Source organism: Schistocerca cancellata, chromosome 5, assembly GCF_023864275.1.
Source record: "Schistocerca cancellata isolate TAMUIC-IGC-003103 chromosome 5, iqSchCanc2.1, whole genome shotgun sequence".
Classification (NCBI taxonomy): Eukaryota; Metazoa; Arthropoda; class Insecta; order Orthoptera; family Acrididae; genus Schistocerca; species Schistocerca cancellata.
In genome coordinates, this window is record NC_064630.1 from 468064845 (window position 1) to 468086486 (window position 21642).

General features: G+C 42.4%; 1 protein-coding gene across 1 annotated transcript in view; it reads left to right on the plus strand.

Annotated features, from left to right (window-relative positions):
- The first annotated feature begins 13003 nt into the window (after positions 1-13003).
- LOC126188605 (trace amine-associated receptor 1-like) overlaps positions 13004-21642 on the plus strand; it is a 51286-nt gene continuing 42647 nt past the window's right edge. The window contains exon 1 of the mRNA XM_049930206.1: positions 13004-13240. Within this exon, the coding sequence (XP_049786163.1) occupies positions 13004-13240 (237 nt within the window). The remainder of the gene's footprint in view (positions 13241-21642) is intronic.

The following is a 21642-nucleotide window of genomic DNA, read 5'->3' on the forward strand; positions in this document are numbered from 1 at the left end:
TGTTGGCAGGTGTTCTTGATTCGAATTCTGGAATATTTAGTTCGTCTTCTTTTGTGAAGGCATTTCGGAAGACTGTGTTTAGTAACTCTGCTTTGGCAGCACTGTATTCGATAGTACCTCCATTGTTATTGCGCAGAGAAGGCATTGATTGTTTCTTGCCACTAACATACTTCACATACGACCAGGTTTCGAGACAACGCTTCATTGTGGAAACTGTTACAGACATCTCGCATTGAAGTCGGCTCTAAATTTCGAGCTTGTGTAAATGATAGCCAATCCTGGGGATTTTGCGTCTGTTTAAATTTGGCATGTTTATTTCGTTGTTTCTACAACAGTGTCCTATCCCGATTTGTGTACCAAGGAAGATCAGCTCCGTCGTTTGTTAATTTATTTGGGATAAACCTCTCAATTGCTGCCGATACTATTTCTTTGAATTTAAGCCACATCTGGCCTTCACTTATATTATTAATTTGGAATGAGTGGAGATTGTCTCTCAGGAAGGCGTCAAGTGAATTTTTATCTGCTTTTTTGAGTAGGTATATTTTTCGCTTATTTTTCGGGGATTTGGGGATTACAATACTCAATCTCGCTACGACAACATTATGTTCACTAATTCCTGAATCGGTTTTGATGCTCGTTATTAACTCAGGATTATTTGTTGCTAAGAGGTAGAGTGTGTTTTCACAACCGTTTACTATTCGCGTGGGCTCTTGAACTACGTACTCAAAATAATTTTCAGAGAATGCGTTTAGCACAATTTCGGATGATATTTTATGCTTACCTCCGGAATTAAGCATGTATTTCCGCCAACATATCGAGGGTAAATCAAAGTCACCACCAACTATTATCGTATGAGTCGGGTACGTTTTCTTTGAACCTTTCAGCAACTGTATCATCTGAATTTGGAGCTCGGTAAAAGGATAAAATTATTATTTTATTCCGGTTGCCAACAATGACCTCTGCCCATTATAGCTCACAGGAAGTATCTACTTCAATTTCGCGACAAGTTAAACTACTTCTGACTGCAACAAACCCGCAAACCGTGTTTAGCCTATCCTTTCGGAACACCGTTAGGTTCTTCGGAAAAACTTCGGCTCAGCTTATGTCCGGCTTTAGCCAGCTTTCAGTGCCTATAACGACTTGAGCATCAGTGCTTTCTATTAGCGCTTGGACCTCTGGTACTTTCCGAACACAGCTACGATAATTTACAGCTGTTATACCAATGGTTCCGTTATCTACGTTCTTCCTGTGTTCAGCCTGGTCCCTTTGTGACTGAAGCCCTTCTTGTGTTTTCCCGAGACCCTCTAACCTAAAAAACCTTCCGTCCGTCATCCGACCAGCAAGGCATGGTGTAGATTTGCCGTTTCCTGAACCACCAGATGATTTAAATTCTGTTCCAACAGAAGTATATTGTGATGTACAATCTGATTTAGATGAACCAGATGATGATGAATTCCATTGTAATACAGAAAGTCTAGAGCCCAAATTGTTTACTAGTACTAAGATTAGCGATTTAAATAGGGATCTGGGCTTAACGAAAGAAAAAACTGAATTGCTTGGCTCTAGATTAAAGGAAAAGAACTTATTGGCAGTTGGAACCAGCATATATATGTGTAGAAAGAGAGCAGCAATTTTCCAAGTTTTTTTCAAAAAGAAGGTGATTCAACATTCCTGGTCTGATGAATGAGTTTGGTAGGAAGACTGGAAGCTGTTTATTGATTCATACAAATCTAGTTTGAAGGCTGTTTTATTACACAGTGGTAACATGTATGCATCTATACCTGTTGGACATTCTGTATATATGAAAGAAATCTATGAAAACCTGGAAAAAGTGCTAAATAAAATAGGCTATTCTGCTCATGGCTGGATTATACGTGTCGATCTAAATGTAACATGCGTGCTCCTTGGTCAGCATGGTGGCTTTACCAAATTTACATGTTTCTTGTGCGAGTGGGACAGAAGGGCTAGGGATCAACATTGGTGGAGAAATAACTGGCCTGTGAGGCAGTCTTTAAAACCTGGCGAGAACAACATTCTACACAAAAACCTTGTGGATCCAAAAAACGTACTCCTACCACCTCTACATATAAAGTTAGGCTTAATGAAACAGTTAGTAAAGGCTTTGCCAAACGATGGACAATGTTTTAAGTATCGCTTGCAAAAGTTCCCACACCTTTCAGAAGCTAAACTAAAAGAAGGCGTCTTTGTCGGACCTTCATTAGAAAATTGATGTTTGATGTTAATTTTGAATCCATAATGACCTTAAATGAGAAAGAAACATGAGTATCATTCAAGCAAGTCGTTGAAAAGTTCTTAGGACATGGAAAAGGCCAAAAACATGTTTCTATTATAGCTACAAAGTTAAAGAAGTTCAAAACTTTAGGGTGTTTATTGAGCTTGAAAGTTCACGTTTTGAACAGTCACCTTGATTACTTCCCAGACAATATGGGAGATGTTAGTGAGGAACAAGGAGAGCGTTTCCACCAGGACAATAAAGTGATGGAAAAACGTTACCAGTGCCGATTGAACACCTACATGATGGGGGACTGCTGTTGGTCACTTCACAGAGAAATTCAGCAGGAAATTTTGTAGAAAAAGCTACACTAGAAGCTTCAAAAAAAAAAAAAAAAGAGAAAGAAAATAGGAACCAATTCCAGCTGACAATTGAAACCTCTTTTAACACATATCATTATCTTAAGTAGCTGACTGTAAATACAAACCATGCTTATTTTGTAACAAAGCGTTACATTAATTCCTTCGTTTACCGCATAGCTTAAGATTTTTATACTATAGAATAAAAAGCATATTGCACGAAAACTATGGGTGATACAAAAGAAACTAAGACTAGATTTGAATTCAGATCATAAAAATCTATAAAGATCAACTATTACAGTAAAAAACAGTTTTTTTAAAAAACATTTTTCGTTGAAACGTCCCCTTAGAAAAATTTATGAATTACTGTGCTGGAAAACCGCTTACGTTATTTGCTTTTCAAACAGCTGAGCAAAACTGAACGTACTCAGACATTACTCTCTTTACTTATTCTGATCAACACTAAACTGACACACAATATTTTTAGCGCAATGCAATCTGACCTTTAATAATCCCTACAAAAGAATGGCGCTGACTAACAATAACCTATACCTTTCACGAATCACTTACCTCACAAAAATCTTCGTTACTCAAACTACTGCAACACAGCGAGCGCCAATACTGCCAGCTAAATAAAAGATTCTAACTACTGAAGTCACTAACTACTGATAGGTATAGTTAGCAAATGAAAGATTTTGATAAAGAACAAACAATGTACTTACCTTAATAGTGTTCAAAAGTCGTAATATATATATATATATATATATATATATATATATATATATATATATATATATATATATATATATATATATATCAGTTCATGACATCCAGTCTTACAAATATACTGTCTCTGATGGACACACGTCCAGATCATCCGCTCAAAAAAACTCCGCCATGTCGCTCCCCACATCCACCACCGCTGGAGGCTCACCTACAACTGCGCAACGCTACGTGCTGTTCACATCCAACTGCCCAACACTACAATAGCGAATATTACAACAATGCTAACCAGCCACAGACTGCAGACATCACAGCCAGTGATTTTCACACAGAGCGCTACGTGGCGTTACCAATATAAAAACCTAAACAGACTACTTACATCGTTAGCCAGTGTTGTTTGTGTTTTACTGTCTTAATCGAGCCGAAACCGTGACAGCGTATTCACCAGACGCGATTCACAATTTTGGAGCTTCTCCATTGGCTGAGTTGGCAACGTATCTTTGCTATACAATATTATTATTGAGATCACTGTCATTGGCACACCCGCCAGAAGACAGGCATGACCTGGTTTCTTGTTGTCAGCTTTTCTGACGGATATTCTGCCGTTTCTAGAAACGTGAAGGCTTAAGGGCGAATTCGAATATTCCATATGGGGACAATCTGATGCCTCTACCCTTCCAGCTCTAACATTCTAAAAATAGTTACAATAAGTGGCAGAAAAGCGCCTGTGAACCAACGATTAATAATACAGTCAAAATTAGTGCAATCTGATAAATCGATCTGTCATCTGATAACTGTGAAATACTACTTTTTTCATCTGCACAGCACTGCAGTATGAACTCAAGAGTTTCGTAGGATTCCTATACTCAATTTCGTTGTGATCATTTCAATGACAGTAGAGGAGGAGAAAAACCATCTGACATGAAATATAATTTTTCAGCAGGATATGAATCATTGGGCCTGCCGTTGTGGCCGAGCGGTTCTAGACGCTTCAGTCTGGAACCACGCGACCGCTACTGTCGCAGGTTGGAATCCTGCCTCGGGCATGGGTGTGTGTGATGTCCTTAGGTTAGTTAGGTTTAAGTAGTTCTAAGTTCTAGGGGACTGATGACCTCAGATGTTAAGTCCCAAGGTGCTCAAACCCATTTTTGAATCCTTGGCTATAGTTGAAGTAGCACGTCCAGTGAGGTACCAAGAATGTGAGCATTCACTCATTGCTGCAGTCTAGACTAGGATTGACAGAAGCAGGTGTCCCACGAGATGGCTCTGAGCACTATGGGACTCAACATCTTAGGTCATAAGTCCCCTAGAACTTAGAACTACTTAAACCTAACTAACCTAAGGACATCACACACACCCATGCCCGAGGCAGGATTCGAACCTGCGACCGTAGCAGTCCCGCGGTTCCGGACTGCAGCGCCAGAACCGCTAGACCACCGCGGCCGGCGCGGTGTCTGTTCTTTCAGACATGTCCGAAAGAACAGTGACTACGAATCGAAATAGACACCCTTGTTAATCAATTAAATATCGAAGGACAGATGTCCAGGCTGTCACAGGGCGTTAAAATCAGCTACTCCGGCAGATGAAAATTTGTGCCTGAGCAATTCAAACCTGGACTTGTGGTGTATTTTCTTTCATACATGTTCGAAAGAACAGACACCACACATATTTGCACATACAGGGTGTTCCCCTTTTTATTGAGTACAGAGATACAGCTGTTAGTACCCAGCCCTAACATACTCAAATCAAATACAAATTACTTTCAAAGTGGATTTTCAAAAATTCCCCCACCAAATTCCATGCACTTTTGACTTCCTCTTTATAACACCACGTGTAGCTCTTCTTAGGTCGTCTTCGCATTCTTTTATATGGGCTGCACTATTCGTAATCCGAACGATCAAATCAGCTCGTGGGTTTACTTTTTCTTTGAAGACTTCACCCTTCAACCATCGCCATAGGCAAAATTCCAAAGGGATAAGGACCGGGGACCTTGGTGGCCAAGAAAAGTGCCCACATCTAGTGATCCGTCTTTCGGGAAATGTTAGGTTCGGATGATGTTTCACCTGACGACTAGAATGTGTGGGAGCCCCGTCATGCTGGCGGAACATACGCAGTCTTGTAGCCAAACGAACCTCCTCCAATAGTGCTGGAAGCTCACTTTCAAGGAAGTGTAGACAACGGGCTCCTGTAAGGACCAACAAATAAACTGAAAATGCATTGAACTCAGGTGTATGTACTCAATAAAAATTGGACACATGTTATATGGCATTTTTTCTACAATTTTTCTATACTACCACCTCCTAAAATATTTATTATTCCTCCTGAAACATCCTGTATAATTATTCAGATCTCGACGGGCCAACGAAAGTTTTCAGTGCTAGACTCACGTCATCGTCCGCTCTCGGACAGTGTAGCTGCCAGCGAGTGGAATAATGGACGGGGGAGTACCGAATATGTAGTATGCGGCAAAGATTGGGGATTTGTTTCTGACGAGGAGCATGTGTATACAGGTCCTGCAGGCAGGTTGGCCGTTTTGTCCCGATAGTGCAATTGTCAGCGCGTTTGACTAGTAAGCAAGAGGTCCAGGTTCTGACCCCGGTCGGGCACAAATTTTCATCTGCCGCTGTTGCTGTATTCCAAAACCCTGTGACAGCATGGACGTCTGTCCTTCGATATTTAAGATGCAATTGTTTTCTGAGGCAATACAGGCGATTTGCGAACATTTGTCTTACCATCAATGTAACGGGACTTCAACGGCAACCATTCCTTAGTCGTTGCTTTGTGCTAACCCAAGTCATATACATGCAAATCAGATTATAGCGCATATTTAGTCAAATAACGAATGCTCAGTATACAATCATTTACGAACAGGAGAAGCAGGATTCCATCGAACTGATCACTTAAATAAGTGCAACAAAAAGTACCTGTGTAGTGAGTCATTTCAGCTGCATAGCTGCCGCTGATATTTGTCAAGCAATTCAAGCAATTCACCCACACGATGATCTCTGTAGTCATACTGTATCATTTGCAGCTCGTGAATGGAGTATTATGTTCGTTAAATCAGATTACTCAAGCCGATGCGAAATAAAGAGAAGTAACGACGCCACCACACTATCATTACTAATGCAGTCAGCGCTAGATTGTGTGCGTCACTATTAACGTTACTGTAAGCAGTTTCACAGCGTAACACCCGAACATCCACTGACAACCTGTACACACAGTTTTTACTCGCAGTCATTACGAGTTACTGACGTTTGTGAAGAATGTGAAGTTCCATTTGCATTACACCTAGGACAGAGAGAATCGTAAATAACAGTAAGAGTTTACCCAGCGAAGGAAAGAATCAACGTATTGCCTTGAGTTCTTGCAGTTTGATATTAATGTAGTTCCCAATGGTTTAACACTAACGAGTTCTTTTGGCTATCGGAATACTCATATGGGCATTATCAAAGTGCAGTTGCTAGAACACTCAACTACCGTAATAACATCTCGTTTTAGATTGAATATGACTCGGAAAGTGACGTTAATTTGACGTTTCCGTCCGTCTGTTGACGACTTATTGAATGAAGTTTGAAGTGCACTCACAGTTCTGTTGCCTGCAGCATGAATTCTGTTAAGTGCTGTGGCATCTGGCAGTCATTGCTGCATACATACGTGTGCAAATATCTTCCGTTCTCTAGGGGAACTAGACTTTGTTGCATTTTTTCCATACCATAATTAGCACAATAACATAAGGCTCATTCTGGTGAAGAACTTGATGCCCGCAAGTCATTACATAAGAATCTGCGAGCGGTGTAAATGCATGAAAGGAAAAAAACTGTTGGAAAAAAGAACCCTAAACTGTTTATTTCTCACTAAAGAAAGGGAGTTGATATGAGAAGAGGAAATGAAGTATACGCTTCCAAGCCATACATTTCCTTGTGTGCTACTACTGTGTGCAAGAAATTTCTGCAGTTAATTTTTGTGTGTTGCATAAATTTTGATATCACTAGCATTAATTTGTGAGAAGGATCCTATTTTCTTGGAATTAAAATAGAGTGGACATTTCATCATTGGTTAATATTCTGATGACTAATGACATGATACTTTTTTGCAATGGCACCTGTGAAAAAGAGTCACATTGGTTACTATAAGAACATGCAGGCAGCGATGTCCGCTCACTGTAGTGACAGCCAAGGTGATTCCTTTCTGTTTATGGCGAAGCATCTTCTGCAGTGTCCACGCTCAACAACATAAACCAATTCTGACGGCATTGGGCACTGCTAATCGCTGCACTTGTCGCGAGCCGCGACAAGAGCGCACTAACGATATTGTAGAGTTAACACATCTTACTTACTTAATGTAATATGCAGGTCACGGGTTGGGTAAAAATTTACTTTGTAGTGACTATCCATTGCATTAAAATACTTTAGAGATATTTGATCCAATGTTTATTGTGAGTGGCGACTGCTGTCTGTTGAACAACAGATGCGCCATTCAATTACGCAGATACACTGCGACCGAAAGATGTCTCTGTTGTTGGCAACAAACTCCAGCTGTGATGGACACACGCTTGAGGAAGAGTTCGTAGCGCGGAAGACACTCTTGGAGCGCCGGCCGCGGTGGTCTAGCGGTTCTAGGCGCTCAGTCCGGAACCGCGCGACTGCTACGGTCGCAGGTACGAATCCTGCCTCGGGCATGGATGTGTATGATGTCCTTAGGTTAGTTAGGTTTAAGTAGTTCTAAGTTCTAGGGGACTGATGACCACAGATGTTAAGACCCATAGTGCTCAGAGCCATTTGAACCATTTTGAAATCTTGGAGTTATCAGATGGAAAATATTATGTTCACTTTACTCTTTGTTCCAGTTTACGTCTTTTAGTATGTTTCATCCTTCATTTCTTAGGAAGTTAACAATTAAGGCATCATGACACGTCACCAGTAACAGTACTGCATAGGAATGCTCAACGAGCGCCCTGATGACGTCCAAGCAAAACTGCAATAATAGTCACTCCGTTGATTTTTGTTGTTTCGAATTAGAGCATGCAGTACTCCCACACAGACGTTTGAGCCTTGCCTATTGAATGCAAAAGTCGCTTGATGGTTAGATGGTAATCTATCACTTACGTCAGTAGTCGAGACTTCCGTAATGTGGAAAATCATTCATGCCAGACCGATGTTTGTTGAAAAAAGAATATCTTTTTCTGGCGTATGTTTCCCAAAAGCACTCGCTCCACACACAGTTCAAATCTTTCGAACTGCCTCCTCTGCATTCACCCCTCTATTGTACCAAAAGTAAATACTGTGGGGCAGATGTTACACCTTTTTCCACTTGGGAGCCACTTTCACAACGCTTAACCGCACTTCATGATTTTCAAGTATGCAAAATCCAATGCTGCAGCTCGAGCGTAAGCTGTTCTGATCGCGATGCAGTCCCGAGCTGCCCTGCGGGATTGTTTATGGAAATATTTGTTATTGCTGGTGGGTAGGATGTGAAACGAATTATCTTCCATGTTCAATCAGACTCATAACTTTAGAGGGCCGAAATACGGTAAAAATAAAGGGAGATACACTTGGACGCGAACACGAAGTTCAGAATGCATGACGATTACCACTAGACCAGGGGCTCACATCTCGGAAGTAGACAACACTTCGTCCTAACATTTCCGCATCTTACAGTGTTGCCAGATTGTGCAGATGGGCGGATTTAGCATTGTCAGGGGTGACCGCTTTTATTGGCCATCTTAAGAAACGACTTAGACTTTGTTTCTGTGGCGGCCGGCAAGCAGTCAGTTTTTATGTCTAAGACTGTACGTCTCCAGATACGATATGACATCGCTTTACTTGTGAAGGTCATATCGTAAACTGATATTGGATTAGGACACAATTGGCCTTCCTTACTCGATCTTTTGAGGCTGCATTCACTACGGACATCATATTGCGCCCAGATATTTCTTTCTTTCCACGGTCGAAAACCCATACCTTTATGTGGTTGCTGGGACACTTCATTCATTATGTTGTAGAAGGCGAGGGGGAAGATGACATGAACTTCTTGCAGTACATGATCACTGCCTATTGGAAATGCTTGGAATGCCTCGATATCCAGATCTCTTCGCCAAAAACGTGTTGAATCTTGCTTTCCATCGGCAAAGAGTGGGTGAATTTAATTTTTTTTTATCAGTGTTTTTCTTGGTTTTGTTTGTTCCCATATGATTTGATTCGACTTGTCCTCTACTAGTTTCTCTGCTGGTTTTGTCTTGTGTATTGACTGAGCAGCGCTCCAGTTCTATTGTTAAATGTGTATGGATGAAGTATACATACACATGAGTGTCTACAATCCTTGCCAATCAAATTAGAATTTTTCTTAGTTTGCTATTTCGAATTTAATAGGGTTTCGTTTTCCTTCTACTTTTGGATTCTACTACAAACTACAAAAATAAATAAAAAACACAAAATAAAAAGAAATCAAAAAATTAGTAAAAAACATACAAAGATAATTGTTGATACATATCGTGTCAGCTTGGTGGTTGTTTGTAGGCTGGCTACGTTCTCGGTTTTTTCCTTTTATAATAATTATTATTGTCCTGTTATCATAATTAATTTTGTCAATCATTTGCAGCTCGTATTACATGGCGATTTGACTATGGGCTACTAAAGTGTCATGATAGTAGCAAGTCATTCTGATAATAATACAAAAAAGGAACTAGCGTTGCTGCCTTTCGATTATGGGGCCCTGGAATCGATTACCAGCCGGGTAGGTGATTTTGTTCGCCGTGGGACTGGGTGTTTGCGTTGTCGTAATCATTTCATCATCATTGGGGAAAGTGGCGCCAGTGGACAGTGAAAAGGTTGAGATTTTCAACGGTCACTGATAACGACGCAGTTGAGAGACCCACAAACCAAATATTCAGATTTTGTTTGTCTTGGTCGCAGGTCCGTCACCTTCGCACAATAGCGAACTGGTAAAAATCTCATTATACATCCTCAGACGGTTGTCCATCCGACGTCTTCCCGAGTCATTAGCAGTCCTGAGTTATGGAAGAACGATGTGAGTTTCTACCGTGGGGACAAGTCACATCGGCGAATCTTCGTCCTGCTCAGCCCATTCGGTACCAACGAGAGTCTCTACAATGCCGCGGGCTGTACTGGTATGTAGTGTTCGTGAACTTTTCGCAGCATCGTCCTCTGCTGCTGAAGGATCGACGGACGCCTGACGGAATGTATCGTCGGAACGACACGACATCTTTCCACTCCCCGAATACACTTGTTCAGTGACATCCGATGGCTGTTAGTCCATGTCAGAGAGGTTCATATTGCCACAATCATCAGATGTCTCGGGATGAGCAGGAACCGATTCTCAAGAGTCGAGGCAGCCTTCTTATGACGCTTCGGGGATCGCTGTTTACGCGCCAGGATTTCGACTTCCGGGGCTGTTCAATCCTTTAGCTCCTGTTGCACCGCCGTTTCCACAGTGTCCGTGGACACCTCCGCTTTAATTTCCATGCCTGTGTTACGTGGTCCTACTCGGGATCTGTCACCTGCAGCTTCTGTGGTTGGACTGGAGTAGGAGCCATTTCATCGTCGTTGTGGCCCATCTGTGTCTGCAGTACTGGTTCGAATATGTGCTCCTATTTCGGCGTCTTCTCTTCGCAAAGCGCCGACTCTTATTTCAACGGTAGTCTCCGTCGCGAAGTCTCCGTTGGATAGTTGCACTAGTCTCCTCTTTATGCACTCATGTCGAAGATGCCCTTCACCAACACACCCAGATCACGTCTGGGTTTGGCTCTACAACCGCCGTATGTAAATAGGAGAGCACATGTTTTGTAAGAGCGATTCGCACTTGAGGAACATGGCGGGATACTTGCTAAAACTTGCCCAGCGTTCGGCTGTACGACTAATAACTCTGTCATGAATGTGGAGTGATTCAGTCTCAGTGACTCAGGTAGTTCAAAGGGCAGCTTGAAGAATCGAATCACGCGCAAGCAGAGGACTACATGAGCCACTAACACGTCGCTAGTATGACGATCAGAGTGTCTATACCTCGTTTGGCGACTTCTAAAATTATGTCACACGCTGTGTCGTCGACAATCTTGACATAAACAGTGCTGCTCACGATTGATAAATGAATTCCATGAGCTCTGTGTAATAAACATGCACCTCATCCCTCAAAAAGCGTTCGATTTCGAATGCTTTCGGTCTTGCATACTTATGAGAAAACGTAAACTGTTCCATGATTTTTCAAAACGTATGTGCCATTGCTAGCCAACGGCCTTGCCGCAGTGGTAACACTGGTTCCCGTCAGATCACCAAGTTAATGGCTGTCGAGCTTGGCTAGCACTTGAATGGATCACCGCCCGGGTCTGCCGAGTGTTGCAAGTGTGGTGCTCTCATTCCTTGTGAGGCCAATTGAGGAGCTACTTGTGTGAGAAGTAATGACACTGGTCACGAAAACCAACAACGGCCGTCAGAGCGGTGTGCTGAACACACACCCCTTCGTGCCTGCACCCGTTGACGCTTAAGGTCTGAGGATGACACGGCGGCCGGTCGGTGACGCTGGGCCTTCAAGGTCTCTTCGGACTGTTTTTGTTTGTTTGTTTGTTTGTGCCATTGCTATCGGCTTAACGAACAATACACGCAAGTACTGTTGATGTAAACACTGCCTCTTCCTCGAGTGCTTCGCAGCTAGGACATAAACAGGTCCTAACCGCCAAAGGCAGACTATTTCAGCTGTCTGGACGCCGTCCATGACGACTTTAAAATTCCAACTTAACTGAGGTTATGCGCTGCTCATCACCCTCACTACTCACTGTGACCCACTGATTCCCAAAAGAGTTCGAGTGTGCTCGTATGAGGTGTTTGTTATTTTGGATATGTCAGAAAGTGCAGACAAAGCTTAGACACTTCTCATAACATTTTAGTCCAGCACAAGAGTCAACTGTATGTCTCCAATGATAAGCTATTCCACTGTTTTTATTAGTGCAATCGCTGTTCGGAAAATATAGAAACTTACCCAAATGTTTCTTTGCCTCTGTTGCAGATGATGATCCAGCCTACCAGTCCACTGCCTTTCGAAGACTTCCTGCAGAAATTCAATTTTCCCCAGTATTTTTCCGTAGCTGTGTATATAGATGAAACAAAACCTTGGCTGGTGCATACATTTATGCGCTAAGTTCACTGTAAAAAAGATTACAGCTCACGTAAGGACGTGTAGAGCAATTTTACTGAGTATTTGACATTATCGGAAAAGAACGTTTTACCTAAATATCATTAACTAGATTTGAAAAGGGACTACTTTTTTTGTAACTAGTTTTCTGAAAGCATTTACTTTCATGAGACAACAATTAATGATAAGTATTTTATTGAAACGTGTTTACATTTAATTCCGGAAAACATAGATGCTGACGATTTCGTTGCTACAGCGTTTTAGGGAAAGCCAATGTCACGTGTTAGTTACGGCAAATTTTGGACTTATTTTGGGAAAGCGAAGATAATATCAGGTTGTTCAATATCAGACCACTAGATTTAGTTGCGTAGTTCATCATAAATGAAATGTTGAAAGATGCTACTGGTGCAGTAGCAGGCAGACAGTGCGCGCCTTCCGTGGTATGCTGTTAAGGGCGAGCCGGTAGTGCTGGGCTTGGGAGATGCGCGCAGCGTAGCAGGTGTGGGCGTACCGCGGGTGGCCGCGCGGCTAGGCGCGGCTCGGCGCGATGCTGGAGCACGGGAAGGCGTCTTCGTGGCTGCAGGCGCCGGCGCTGCACAACAGCAGCTGCTCCGCGAGGCCCGCCTCCGGGGGCGCGGGGGCGGCGGCCGGGGGCGGCGTCACGCTGTGGGCCGTCACGCAGTCCATGCTCGTCCTGCTGCTCTCCGTCGCCATCCTGGCCGCCAACCTCACTGCCATCGTCGTGCTCAACAGCCGCAGATACTCCAAGTACATACACGCACAGGTAACCATCCAAACTACCGTTATTGTAATTCATTACGTGACGTTCATGTAACGTTCATAGTTTACTCAGCAAGTAGCCTCTTTTCGAGAAAGACTGTGTCCACTTTTGAGCCAGAAAATACAACTGCTCACTCGCACCTGTTAGTACTCAGCTACCTACAGTCGCCTTGAAAACACCTATCTCGTGAAGGAGACAGTAGCATGTTGTCAGAATGAAAAGGTGTCCTAGAAGAATTTTCTTTCCAGAGTGTCACAGGTGTCAGCTCTGGGCCTCAGTCCTGGGCCCATTGTTGCCCTTTCTGAATGTCAATAATATCTCCTCGATTCTGAGCCGTAAAAATCATGTCTATGCAGATGACCTTCAGCTTTACTAAATCCCTGAAGATACAAATACACCGATAGCCTCTGAATCTTTATTTTACATACAATTCCAGCGGAAAAGACTTATACTATTATCTTAGCCCACTATGTAAAAGAAATCATGTCTTGAGAAACGACGTTTTTCGAACTGATTACTGTAATGTCTAAAAATGTGCGTCTAATACATATCTGTCCCATCGAAAATAAAATTTGCAATAAAATACAATTTGGTAAATGACGTGATCATTAGTACTAGCTTCTCTATAAAATATAAAACGTAATAGTCATGATTTTTTTTCCTATATGGTGATGAGTTCCATTTTGAGGATTGTTCATGGCCAAAATTGATAACAAAATTCATGTGATTAATGTTGGCTGTTATAAGTGCTCTTCACATGACTTCCTTTATTTAACAGCTACTGAACACCTTTTACTGAAGATATGTGGAAAATTTTTGTACTTTTTTTGGTTGTTTTGGTGTCTTTTCACCTAATTATCATTAACGAGTTTAGTTAATACTCTCGCGCTTTTCCAACTACCACAAACATAACATCCATACGGTGAATTCAGCTCAAGGAAAATAAGACTGAGGTGTATAGTTATGTCGATGATGCTGTCATTAGAGACGGAGGCAAAACTGACGGAGGTAAAGCTCTGAGTAGGAAATCGGAAGTTATCGTTTCCCCACAGAACGACTGTGTCATCTATAGAAGGTGATTCAGACAAATAACAAAAAAATTAAACTTGCGTGACATGAGAGGGATTTGAAATATAGTGCTCCAGAATGAAGGTCCAGTGCCTTAACCATAGCTTAATATCGCGCAGGGCTTTCATATAATTATATTCTGTGCCTGAGATGCTTCTTTCCTTTGGCAGTTGTCTACAGGAGGTAAAAGTGTCTCTCCCTGCGTCGTTATAGCTGACTGTAGCCCTCTTGAACTTTGTTTTCGGGTGACGCTGTAGCCAAAGAACGGATTTTTCGTGCTGCCCGTGACGCATTAGCTCACTTGTTGCGGGCCACTGTGCTGTATAGCTCGCACCATCTTCCTCGTCTCCGTACACCGTAACAGATATTTATAGGAATTCTGTGTACGAGCCTTTACTGATACAGATATTGTTAAACTAGCTAACGTTTTTCTACCAACTTAAGTAAGATCGGGAATTACTGGAACGACAAGTCCACTTTAACTAACATCATTAACCCTTGAACAACAACAAGTTATTTAACAACAACACTTATTTTTGTATATTTTCTTTTATAATAGGTCCCCCTTGGAAAAAAGGTAGAAAAATTGAAGTTAATTTGCCGTTACAGGCGTTCAAAATGATGAGCAAGACAACAGTTAATTTGCAATATTTACCTCAAAGAAATTCAAAAAATAATACCTTAACAATATTGACTGTTTTTCAGGTTTTTAAAGTAAACAATTTTAAGTAAACCAGCCAATTAAAACAATTAAAACCGTTATAGATAAATTTCTTCAAGCAAATTTAACTTCAAGATATTAGGCGGTTTCCCTAAAGGGTGAATGTTAACAAAGACAACGTAAGGATTACCCAAAGATTAACACGAAATAATTTGCAATGAAACTTAGACCAACAGTACAGTATGTATTAAATATTAAAGAGAAAATTTCCTGTGCGAAGAGAGTTAATCAAAGGCCTATTGGTCGAAAGCCAAATTTCGTTTACACTAGGTACTCAGCTTGAGCACAGACAGACAAGAGGCGCGACTGCAAATAAATAGCAATCCGCATTAGGAAATTCTCAAGCGTCATGCACAGAGCCGCAAGGAAGCCAGGCCCAAGCGGCAAGAAGCCGGCGACACTGAACACTCTCCCAGCATCTTAGTAAGTGCTGTTAACAAACGAGAAAGGTATGTTTCTGATTGTTACGCTTTATCCATGATTGCATTTATATAGCGGTTTCAATAAGTTGATACGCCTTAGGAAATAAGCGTCGCCAACAGAGAACTACAGAAAGGGCGCTGTAATTTCTTCCAGGAAGAAATACAGTAAACAACTATATAGGGTCTTATTATTAACCGGAGTTCACAACATTCTTAAAACTGCTGGATAACTGTGATACCACAAAGCCCACCAGCTTCTAAAGCCTCGTGAAAACAAACATTAAAACTTTCAACAATTGGATCTCTATCACAAGAATATTAAAACTACAGAGTTTAAAGAAATTAGATAAGACGTAGGTCTCCGATACAGCTATGCGTGACAACTGGGCACATTTCATAACCAAAACAACATTAACCATGGAATTTTTTATTTATTTATTTGTTTTTCACTTATTTATTTATTTATTTTTTATTTTTTTGAAGGTGAACGCTGGCCCGCAGGTTAAGACAAGTTACCTCAAAATCAAGCCCGTCCGGTTAGCCGTCGGTTTAACGCACGGCTTTCCGAGTGAGAAGGAGCGCCTGGTCCCCGGCATGAATCAGCCCGGCGGACTTAAGTCGAGGTCGGGTGAGCCGGCCAGTCTGTGGGTGGTTTTTAGGCTGTTTTCCATTTGCCCTGGCGAATGCGCGCTGGTTACCCCTATTCCGCATCAGGTACTCAATGTCGGCGATTTCTGCGCAAACAAGTTCTCCACATACGCGTACACCACCATTACTCTACCACGCAAACATACGGATTACACTCGTCTGGTGTGAGACGTTCCCTGGGGGGATCCACCGGGGACCGAACCGCACAATAACCCTGGGTTCGGTGTGTGGCGGCGGAGGCGGTGAAGTGGACTGCGGTAGTCGTCGTGGGGTTGTGGGCCACTGCGGCTGCGGCGGGGACGGAGCCTCTCCGTCGTTTCTAGGTCCCCGGTTAACATACAATACAATACTTCAATATCGCACAGGATAGGCAGGGTAGTAGACTGTTCACAAAATCACAGAGCCACGTAACAAGGCGTGCATCACGAGTCAGTGAGACACAAATACTAACGTCTGTACAAAGAGCTTGCGGAATGTAAAATCTGTGCACAGAGCTGGACAACTAGTTGCGCACCACGTAAGCGAACCAGACTTTGCATTCCGTCCAGGCCTGGGGAAGAAGAGTAAACGACGACCAGGAAAAGACGCCGTTCACATCCACAGCCCGTGTGCGTTTGCTCCAAGCACTGCTGCTGCCTCCGGCTCCCCGATGTGCGAAAACTCCCGTCAAATGCCGCCGCCACACTGTTCGGGGGCCTCTCTCTCTTTCGGAATGCGATTCAAGCCACCGCTTTTGAAGACTAGGCGAGGCAACAATAACAGCACAAGGAAGTAATCCGTGACCCCCGGTAAGACGCTAACTAAAAGTTATCAATAGTGAAATGAGCCGTCTCGGCTCATTAAGCTGTCGGCAATCCCTTAACTATTTTCTCTACAGACGCAGTGAATTGCAAATGGTGTCAGTCTTCTCAGAATTACAGCACTCGGTGGCCACTGGAAACGTCATTTGATTTACAAGCACGACCACGTTGATTGCTTGTGTCAATGCAACTGTTAAATGTACAGTAATATTATGTAACACTGTGTGCAAATGCAATAAACGCACTCGAATAAACTCTTCTACGGTCGATTATTATATCTTGAATTCAGCCACATGAATTTTAGCTTACAGATTTTGGTGTGGAAGAACAAAATATTTATTTCGCTCTTCAGTTTTGAGAGAGATTCACAATTTTAAAATTATAGAAAATGGCATGCCCAAATCTCTTGTTAGTACTAACGTTTAATCACTAATTAACGTTTTCTAGTATTTTCCCTCTTTTTTGGATTCAGTGTAGTTCATCTCCTGCCTTGTAAGATAAATGCACTGCCTGAAAAAATGCAACACCCCCAGGCACAAGGACATTTTATTGATAAGTAAGGTGACAGGTAGTTCATCATCGTAGACTTGTAGGAGTGTAGATAACGAATGCAGACCAAATGCAAACACTTACGTCACAGGAAATAGTGCTCAAACCTACACAGTATACCCCTCTGGTGGCAGCGCAGGCCTATATTCTCGTAAGCAAACGGTCATAAAAGTGACGAATGGCATCCTGCGATAAACTGTCACAACCCCCTTGTGTCTTTCGTTGCAGTTCGGCGATGATTCTCGCAGGTCCCTGAGAACTGATAAGTTGCCGCTTCCTTATGTCCCATTCGTGTTCAGTTGGCAAGAGATCTGCTGTGCCAGGGCACTTGTTGTACACTATGAAAAGCACGTCGCGTCGTAGCAGCCATAGATAAACGTGCGTTGTCCTGCTGAAGAAGCACATCACCTTCCTGTCGGAGAAATGGCAGTTTCACGACGACAACAGTCCGTGCTATGCAGCTGGTACTGGTTACTTTACACTGCAGAAACATCAGATGTGACTGCGGGCTGTAACTGATGGCCCTCCACACCATGAAGAGTGTCACATACGCCTCGTGAGCGTATGTCAATCACACGTACACAGACTGAACCAACTCTGAGCGCCATACCACTCTCCAGTGGTCTCTTTCACGACACCAGAGTAGCCTCGCTTGGTTGTCTCGTGGTGTGAGTGGTAGTAGGCCCTGATCTACGGAGCGGCAATTTCAAGGAGCGCTAAATTCATATTCTTCAAGAAAAAAAACCTTGTTTCATAAAGCACCTAGTATCCAGCGCACGTTGATGTATCGATTATTCATATGATTTTGAAACGCCTCTGAGTTGGTTTTTGGACATTTTTGAACACATTCTAAGTTGATCTCTGAACGAATCATAAGCTGATTTTGAATTCGAGCATAGTCTACGTGACGTCTCTGCCAAGTGAACCCCCGTCCCGTCTAGAAATAAAAAACTTCCCCGCAGACAAAAGGGGAAGGAGCTATACGAGCTGAGCCGAATAAACCTGAACGGCTGAATGCCAATCGCTTTTTGTTTATGTTATTGACTGGGTGTACCAGTGATAAACGTTGTTATAATTATTAACAAAATCCATAGATTCAGATTACCAGAATGGAGATAAATGACAAACAGGAATAACAGGTAAGCAAGATTACATATTAATCTTCTCGGTGTTTCCAAGAAAATGAAATTTTGGCAGAAAGTATTTGCCAGAACGATAAATTACTAGGGGTCAGTTGTACAGTCCACGGTTAGCAACCTCGTAAGTTCTGTTCTCGGAATAGTGCGGAAAACGGGTTGTACGAAACCGTAATAACGCCTAACCGGAGAATAAACGCGGGGAAACTGAATCGGTGATTGTGGCTGGGTTTGTGAAGCTAACCGGAGCATAACTATTGCCAATGGCAGAAATAGTTACAGAATTGTTTATAACGAGATTGTTTGTTACAATGTGGAAGAAGAGGAAACGGAGAAATCATACCAATTTTATGGAAGAATGTGACATTTCCACTACTACTTTCCGATCTCATGCTTGAGGAACTGGAGCGTATAAAAGAAATGTGAAACTATCTCCTAACGTAAAACTTATTACTTGTAATAGGCCTAATAGGCATCTGATATTGTTACTTCGACAGTTATATTCTGTCGTGTTGCATCGTTTCCAGCAGTGTGTGTACGCAAACAGTAGTACTCTAATGGGTGATGTGTAGCAATGAACTTGCATGGTTGGTACTACCTAGTGCTTTCGGAGTCACTGCTAAACGTACATCACGCCAGGAGACAAGAAAATAACGACGCTCGCTTACGCGACATCGATAAAAAGACATCCATAGCAACTGTTAGCAAGTTGTTTCCGTTCTGCATGTTAACAAAAATCGCCATCTGCTCGACATACTGTCTCCAGTATTTCACTATTTAGATAACATTTAACTGCTAAGTTCTTTTGGCTGTGATCACGTAACATTCATGATGAACTTACTTAACATCCCTGACGAACACTGACTGACACAGCGCCAGCGTTAATTTACCACAACCCCACGTAGCAATTCAAGCACAAACGTCACAGTAAATCCTTGTTCGCTCTCTTGTCGACGTGGCCAGTTCGGCACCAATTCGATATTCGCACTCGGTTACAGCTGCACAGCTACAATGACACACAAGCCACTTCACAGAAACAAGAGTTCAAATGGCTCTAAGCACTATGGGACTTAACATCTGAGGTCATCAGTCCCCTAGACTTGGAACTACTTAAACCTAACTAACCTAAGAACATCACACACCTCCATGCCCGAGGCAGGATTCCAACAAGCGACTGCAGCAACCGCGTTGTTCCGGACTGAAGCGGCCGGCAGAAACAAGGGTATCGCAGCAACAAATGTGCTGTTCGTATGTACCGTCACTAGCAATTAAAACGCACTAAAATAAAAACCGATACTGTTATTTTACACCTGCATGTAAAAGCTTTTACTTGATGTAAAATTCATGCGTGGTTGGGTTGGAGAAGTGGACAGAAATTGTGGTTGTGGCGGGGGGATCAAAACTGAAAAATGCATTCTAAAACCCCGCTTACCTGTGAGTATTAGGTTACCTTAGACACAAAATTGAATGACATAACGAGCTTACCCCGCTGTCCCAGTGGTTGAACAGGTCTTTTCTATTTCTTCGACGTGGCCCAATTACCTGTGTTAGCCATTCTTTTTATCTCTCTCGTCACAGGTACACTTCATTGTTGTTAGGCGTCCTCTCTGGGCCACAACTGTGTTGCGATGATGATTTTTCTTTACTATGTGTCAAAAGTAAATTCTACGTCATTATGCTTGGGAACCATGAAGGACAAGTTCAGCTGTCTAATTGGAAAGGCTTTAATTTTCTTCCTACTTAATGGCGCCTTCCCTACGCAAAAAGTGAGAGTTGTTTGTTTAATTGTATCTGTTAAACGTAGGTGCTGGTTTGCGTCAAGGGGACCGCCGAACCTGAAGTCCCCACACCATGGACGGATGCCATCCAGTGTGTCACATGCACTCACTCCATGAGACACTGGCGAGAAGTTTGAAATTTAATCCAGGATATTTTTCCAGAGAGTGGAGATCAGGGACTTTACACCACCACTCCTCCACACCATTGTTGTAAAGGCGAAGGGAAAGCAACCAACCATACGTGGGGTACCCGTCCAAGTACTTGCCACGCCCAATGTTGCTTTCCTTCGGTGATCTGACGAGAAACGGTGTATTCAACGAGGCAAGACAGTTGGTTTTTTATGTATGGATGCCCTCGTAAACAACAATTACTTTCAATGTAAGGACAGCTCCACGCTCATCAACGTTACATACAATGCAACATATGCTTGTATTGCGAAGAAAAGATTATAAACACGAAAGAAATTTCAACAGGAAGCACGAGATTTCTGATTCAAAGATGTTAAAAAATAAAACGCAGGCCTGTTACACTACAATCTATGCACTTGGTAATCTCTTTACACAAGGCTTTTATAAAAACGTACCTTAGGTGCTTATAAAAAGTGTTACTAGATAAAATCAGAAAAAGCACTTTAAACATTTGTACTCAGACAAACACTTGTTGAGATGCAAGCCATACACTTTAGTAGAGAACGGTCACTATTCAGTAGGTTAATTTGTCTTCCTGCTGACTTTCCTCCCACCATCGAGTGATGAAAGTGAGTATCCAACCCAAAACTATCAAGAACTGGAGTACGTGTTGAGTTGTAGCTCCCGATATATTTAGAAGTGACATTTTTGTACAGTTTCTGTTTACCTATACCTGTTAGAAGCCGTCCATACTGTTTTGTGATAGTCATCTCATTTTGACAGTGCGGAAGGTGCTCGATGTACTTACGACACAGTATTACAAATTTTATGGCATTCGTTTTCAAAGAATCAGGAACTCTTTCGAACACAACTGGCTGAACTCCTATTTGGTCACGTGTATGACACATGCTTTTCGGTAACGTGAGCACTTTGACGATAGATTTGAAATACACCAAATACTTGAAATTTCCCCACAGCGAGAAATCCAAGGGATAAAGGTCACATGAAGCAGAGGCAATGTTGCTGAATCTCCATGACTTACCCGTCACGAATGTCATGCCATGCACATGAACAAATGCGAGTGCAGCCATTTGTGTTTACATGAGTTCCTTATTGTTTGATTAGTAGTGCAGTGAAGTATGTAGCATCCACGA